We start from the raw sequence: 6,882 nt of genomic DNA, 5'->3' as shown, positions 1-6,882 counted from the left end.
GGAGAGAAGGTGTATGTGCTACCGAATGAAGTTGTATTTTGAGAGAGGGGGGGAAGGGAGGAGCTGTCTTAGCTTGTGGCTAGAGACGGGGGAAGTAGTTGAATTCGGATATAAGCGCTACCCATTTCCCGGATGATGATTGTTTTGCTTTGTTTTTATTTTGTATGACACATCCAACACTCGAGAGAGAGAGAGAGAGAGAGTAAGTCTAAGCACACAAAGTTTATATAGCAAGCATTACCAAAATAAAATAAAATATTCACACCTGGAATAACTTCTTTCTTCTTTAATTTCCCATAAAACCAAAGCATGACACATAGATCACTATACAAGGGTAGACGATTTGATAAAGAAGGCACGTTGTCAGCCTCATCATCGCGAGCCACATCCGCCGTCGGTACCCCCATCCGCTCCGATGACTCTGACTACGAAAGTGATCACGATGAAGGCGAGTTGTTGAAAATTGAAGAGATTTTGCGCGACAAACTCACCAATTTGAGTCAACAGGAGATGGGAGAGATGGCTAAAGAAGATCGAATAAGTGCTGGGGATAGACGTCAATACGAGGCTCACCAGTTGAATAATAAACGGATCCAGGAAAATTCAAGCATTAATGATATTATCAAGTCGCTTACTTTTTCACGTACTGATATAAGTTCAAGATCAAGAGAGTTGTTGTTGGCTCAGCTCTATAAAGTTGTTGTGTCGAGGCCCTTGGTGGTTTACAACGAGGAGAATGTGGGTAACCGTTTGAATTATGTTGATGAAGATACTGTTAATACTTTGATTGGACAGTTTACAAATGGCAATTATCGAAGGGCTGTGGAGTTTCAATATCTTTATCGGTCATTGATTGCTTTGATTTGCAGTGATATTGATGAGTTTGGCGCCTTGATTAGTAATGACGACTTGTTGACCAAGATTGAACATTTGATTGCTGAACCCACCAATAGTATTGTTACTGCCGAAAATAAATCAAGTGTTATCTTAGGGTATACTGCATTGACTGTGGTGTTGCATAATGGATCGTCAAGTTTTGGAGTTGACGATAAGGTGAATATGTTGATGGAAGTAGCTGAAGGGTATAGCGCTAGTGCATTGGCGTTGCAAAAGGAAGTGGAACAAGGTGACAGAGAACATTCTACATTTATAACTGATAAAAACTTGGATAAAAAGTTGGTCAATGAAGCCAACGCTAAAGTTGTCGCTGAGGCTTCGGTTGCAGTTGCTGCTTTGCATGGTGTTGGGTGCTTGTTGACCTTGTTGCGTCGCGGTGAGTACTTGAATGAGATATCCGAGGATTTGATGATCAAATTGGTACCACTTTTGGATAATGATGAGAATAGAGATATAGCCAAAGCGGCAGGGCGAACAATTGCAATCATTTATGAGTTGTACGATTATGGGACTGGTGGAGCTAATGATGGCGCCGAGGAAGAGGGTGAGGATGAGGATTATAATTTGAACTCGCCGTATTATGAACAAGAATCGTTGATTTCCATCTTGACTAGACTACTAAACTTGTCTTCCAAAAAAGTGTCAAAGAAGGATAAGAAGGAGATTAGTTCAGTGTTTAGAAACATCATCAACACTATTGAAACATATACTGATGGTCACAAGAGAGATCAAGTTTATAAAAAAACAGAAGAAGGGATTGAGTTGCTCAATACTTGTATTGACTCGATAAATATCAAATTGTCAAAGTACAAGCAATTGAAAATCAATTCATGGTATCTTGCCTCCAGACTAAGACATTTGAAGTGGTGTTTTAGCTTTGGGTTGCATAGCCAGCTAGTTGCCAATGAGTCTATAAGGGATGTGTTGAAGGAACCCGACAACGAGTATTCTTATGGTAGTCATGGAGTTGAGATTGATGATATTGAGGATCGTGAATTGTTACACGAGTATGTGAGTCAAAAGCATTCCACTGATGAGAAACTGAGACATGAACGAAGAAAGAAGGAAAGAATGGCCAAGATTGATGATCAATTGGACGGATTGAACTTGAATACGTAGTAAGGGATGAAAAAATATGTAGTTGTTTGGAAATATATGAACAATCACGTGCACAAAAGAAAACCTTCGTATGCACACAAAAGTAAACTCTCAAGGAAGTCGTGTAAAAGAGTACAAGTATGACATCATATATGTTGCAAACAGTTCAATTATGTTGTATTATCCGTTGAAAAAAGTGTTTAAGTAATGGTACATACTATAGCAAAGAAAAAGAGTAAAAGTTGTTAGTAATATACAGAGAGATGAGATGAAAGTCCGTAGCTGTTGGAAGGGTGAGCTTTTGGATAAGTATAAAGATATTCCTGTCAGGAGTTTTAATTTTTTTTTAATTATTATATCAATTTTTTTTCCGAGCGATGTCCAAATATATGAACTGATTAGAGTTCGTATGTGTGCAACAGAGATTATACGTAAATATCTAAGGGCAAAGCCGGGCGTGAGGGCCAGCTTCACCCGTGTAGTATATAGACTACTATTACCCTACCCTTTCAAGTTAGTTAAGATCCTTATCCCATACAAATCTCTATTGTTACTGACAAAAGAACAATAGTATTATTGTATTGTATACTGTATACTATATTGTACTATTATTCAACTCAACAGAGACACAGAGAAAGAGACAGAGAGAGAGAGAGAGAGAAAAAAAAATGTGTCGTCGTGATTTCTTCTCTTTCAACTAACCATTTAAGTAAAACATTGACTAGTTTTACCATAGCTATCGCCACATAACGCCTACCTTTTATTTTTTTTGTTTGCAGAGAGATAACCTATTGCCAAAGGAGAACGATCACACTCAATAACTACAGCACACACACACGTCATAGCATAGCCTACATCTTATCATCATCCTTCTTTTGCATTTTCAAGTGTTTCTTTCAAAACAAGTAGAATGCTAGAACAGTTGCATCACTGAAATTGACCACAGACACACACTTACATCATAAATGACAGAGTTATACTTTCTACGTCACGGAGAACGAATAGACCATGCTTTACAAAGGGATCCACAAGCCAAACCGATAATAGAGGACTACCACCCATATGATCCTTCATTGTCCACCACTGCTATCCCTCAATTACAGCAAGTTGTACAAGACATTTGCTCCACTACCGAAGCATTTCAAGATAAAGAGTCCTCGTCACTACGAAAGAATGTATATATCCATTTCAGTCCTTATTTGAGGTGCTGTCAAACTGCCGATATCTTGATTACTGATTTGAAAGCCAAATTTGCTGAACAGTTTCCCAATTACAAAGTAAGGTTTCAGCTACTTGGAGACTTTGCATTAAGTGAATGGATTCATGATAAAATGACAAATAAACCCCCCTTTGTGGACTCAAATGACGCGTATAATATGTACACACCAAATTTGAAGACCCTAAAGAATAAGAATGCCTGTTCCAATTTCAGACCCACTGTTACCTTGGGACAATATAATGGGCCTGGTCTTACTTATAAAGAGTACCAAGCACGATGCAAGGAGTATTTTCAAAAGTTGTTGGCTACTTATGATAAACCCGCGTATATTAAAAACAAGGATATTATCATTGTGGTTTCGCATGGGTATCTTATAAACAATTTAATGTCCTATTTCATAAACCACCCTATTTTTGAAGAGATTCCCGAAGCCAGAATTAATCTTGCGAGGAGATTGAAGAAGGAGGAGAAAGAGGAGGTACTGCTGGGTGATGAAAATGATCCGAAAAACTACTATTGGAAACTTGTAAAGGATGCACTTGGAATTGCCAGAGAAGATCTTGACACTAGTTTGAATCTTGAAACCGATATTGTCTATTATAAAACTAACTTTATCAAAAAGGATGATCTTATCGACAAGCCAAAGGAGGCAGACATCAAGGATGAGTACAAACCAAGAGCCTCGTTCAAGATTGAGTCCACTTCGGCGTCAAGAAGTGTTAATGGTTTGCCTCCTGCAAGACACAACTATCTTTGTCCAGCAGCAAAGGATTGGGTACCCGATCAGAAACATTTCCAAATCAGATCCGAGTTTAAAGAGAAAATGATGAATTGTGACGCTTTTAAAAAGGATTTTACAATAACGAATCCACCCTCGAGACGAGTTAGCCCTGACGTTTCTCCAAATTCGGCACCTACCAAAAACAACTCTGTTATTGATTTATCAAAAATTTTGAGTAATGAGTCCGTACAACCAATAAAGTTGAAATACTCCAATACATCAGAAATCCCAATTCACCGACTCAACTCGAGGGTCAACTCACAGGTCAATTTGCAACTGTATAATCGTCCCACATCGTCAGCAGAAAACTCATCCACTGATCTTCCCAAGTACGTTTCATCACAACTCAGAAGCAGATCAAGTTCCAACCCTTCGGTATACGTTGCCCATCATACCAAGGACTCCTATTTTCCTCAAGTCATAAACCGTGCTAAATCCAATGAATCAGATATGTCCGTTGACTCCTTCAGTGACCAAGGTGTTGATGAGTTGGATATTATCAAGGAACATAATGAACCACCGATGTCTGCGGCGGCAGCAGCAGCGGCAGCAGCATCAGCAAACCGTTTCTCGCCGATTGAAACTTTGAATCGAGCTCGATCATTAAACAAAAAGAGAATCAATAACCCCTTGTTGATGTCTTACCAGCAAAAGAAGTCGCAAAATCAACTACCACAAAGCTTTACCATGCAATCTGACTCGTTTAATAATAGTAATGATGAGAGCAGTGATGGTGAATATGAAGATTCGGGACTGGGATCCGGCTCGGGTTCGGGTTCCAATTCGAGATCGGGGTCGAGATCGGAATCGGATGAAGAGATGGATAGTGAAAAACACTTTTCATTGTCGTTCAAGAATAATCAAGACAAAAAGCCTGTTGTTGCGAAGAAGAGACTGAGAAAGAATTCAATGGAGTTTTATTCAACACCAGCAAGTGAGGTGAAACAGCGGGACATGAATGCCACTACTGCTCCCAAACCGACGACACTGAGACCATTTTTCTACAATTTTGAAACTGATGGCGATGACAGTGACTCTGATGGTGAGCCTTCCAAGGACAACGATTCAAGCAGTAATGATAGGTTTTGGTTTGGCAAAAATAGATAGAATTTATATAAATAGCATAAATTTTTTAATTTTTAAATAGAGGAAGTGGTTATTCGCAATAGCGATAATCTAAGGAAATTTCAATCCATTGTGGGTAATATATATAATTTGTATAAATCACTCTTTCTTTCTCTCTCTCTCTCTCTAAGCCTTTGCTATCCTTCTTCTCTTGGCCAATGCCAAAAGATACAAAAACAACAAATCAATCTGATCTTTAAACATAAACAACAACCCTTGAACGAAAACACCCTTCAACAATTGTGGACCAATACCCTTATACAAACCTCTAAACTTCTCAGTCTTCCACAAATGAGCCAATGCATGAGTGAAATGATCAAATTTGATATCCTCTTCTTCATCTTCATGCTCACCGAATTTATTCTTGTTGTGATCCTTTGGTTTCTTAGCCTTTTGCAATAATGCCTTAGCGACAATCAATGGCTGGGTTGCAACAGTTGCCAAACATTTAGCCAAGACACCCAAACTGAAAGATTCCAATGGGTTCAAAATGAGCTTGGTTGGGTAGATAATCAGCTTCAATCTTTCAAAAGATCCGTACGTAATAGATGGGTTTATGCACAAAACCAAACTGACTCTTAACCCTCTCCATAACCCAGTGATACCATCTTGGTTAACAATATCACGAACCAACACCGGCAACGACCTATGGTGACTATCAGTTTGCTGCATGGTTGTAACTACACCAATAGGCATGGTGAAACATTGACTTATGGCGGCAGCAATTGCTCCAAGGGCAAGTTCCGTAGCCGTGGTTGGTTTATGATTTGGTTGATGTTTCTTCAAGTTTTCGTAAACCTTCTTCACAACTGAATACCAATAGAAAAAACTCAAGTTTTGAGTGAAGGAACCAACAATGGTGGAAAGAAGACCCTTGTACCAACCCAACACTCCCTTCTCTTTGTAGATCTTGCTCAACACATCGAGCGTGTTCTTGTATTTGACATCTTGTTTGTTGTTGCCGTTGGTTGTGTGAACTTGAGTCTGGATGATGGTTTTGGAAAGGTCGACAGGATAGATGATGGTGTTGGCTATGGCGGATGCCAAGGCTCCAGAAGCTGCCTTTTCAATAGGACTGAGACTCATTTCTACGGTGTGTGTAGTTGACTTGAGCTGGGGAAGAGTTGGAGTAAAAGAAAACTGTATTACCTTGAAAAGTAATTTGAATGAAATTGGTCAATCAAACAATCGCAATCTGCATTGGCGGATATAAACCCGTACGAGAAAAAAAAAAAGAATAACCCCAAAAGAAAAAGAACAGTGACAAACGCCAGAAACAACAACAACAACAACAACAACAGAAAATAAAATGGGTAACTGTCAAAGACTCCACAATTTACAATTCTCCAACCATCTTTTCACCCCATTTGCTCAATTCCTTCCACAAACTGAAACGAAGAAGTGTTAAGAAAGAACCACTGTTTATAGGAAAACTAAACTCTATAGTTGATCACTGTCTCTCACTGTATCTTTACCTGTGAAAAAACAATTTATAGTGTGTGTATGTGTGTGTGTGTGTAGATTTACTCCCGACAACTTCTTTTGTGTTCCTCTGATCCTTTGCCGAGGGTAAAAAAAAAAATCTAAGCGCGAAAAGAAAGACAAAAAAAAACCCCACATTTTATTTTATCCCACAAGGAATCACGTGCAACCACAACGTACTGATTACAGTCTATTCAAGAAAAGTAACGAACATGATAACAGAACGCGATGGTTGTGTTCACCTGCTGAGGTTTAGAGCACACTGACAGCTCTATATCTA

The 6,882-nt window shown here is 39.0% G+C and overlaps 3 protein-coding genes across 3 annotated transcripts; 2 read left to right on the top strand and 1 right to left on the bottom strand. All coding sequences in view use genetic code 12, as the record gives it.

Annotated features, from left to right (window-relative positions):
• Window positions 1-309: 309 nt before the first annotated feature.
• KGF57_003915 (uncharacterized protein) lies at window positions 310-2,016 on the top strand (the record flags this gene model as incomplete). Its single annotated transcript, XM_051753382.1, has 1 exon — window positions 310-2,016. The coding sequence occupies one exon, from the start codon at window positions 310-312 to the stop codon at window positions 2,014-2,016; it is 1,707 nt and encodes a 568-aa protein (XP_051607594.1).
• Window positions 2,017-2,960: 944 nt separating this feature from the next.
• Window positions 2,961-5,102, top strand: KGF57_003914 (uncharacterized protein; the record flags this gene model as incomplete). Its single annotated transcript, XM_051753381.1, has 1 exon — window positions 2,961-5,102. The coding sequence occupies one exon, from the start codon at window positions 2,961-2,963 to the stop codon at window positions 5,100-5,102; it is 2,142 nt and encodes a 713-aa protein (XP_051607593.1).
• Window positions 5,103-5,246: 144 nt separating this feature from the next.
• ANT1 (Ant1p) lies at window positions 5,247-6,206 on the bottom strand (the record flags this gene model as incomplete). The annotated part of the gene is made up of 1 exon (XM_051753380.1): window positions 5,247-6,206. The coding sequence occupies one exon, from the start codon at window positions 6,204-6,206 to the stop codon at window positions 5,247-5,249; it is 960 nt and encodes a 319-aa protein (XP_051607592.1).
• Window positions 6,207-6,882: the final 676 nt, after the last annotated feature.

The sequence above is a fragment of the Candida theae genome, assembly GCF_024610275.1.
Source record: "Candida theae strain CBS 12239 chromosome Unknown scaffold132, whole genome shotgun sequence".
NCBI classification, from domain to species: Eukaryota; Fungi; Ascomycota; class Pichiomycetes; order Serinales; family Debaryomycetaceae; genus Lodderomyces; species Lodderomyces theae.
This window is presented reverse-complemented; position numbering and strand designations above follow the sequence as displayed.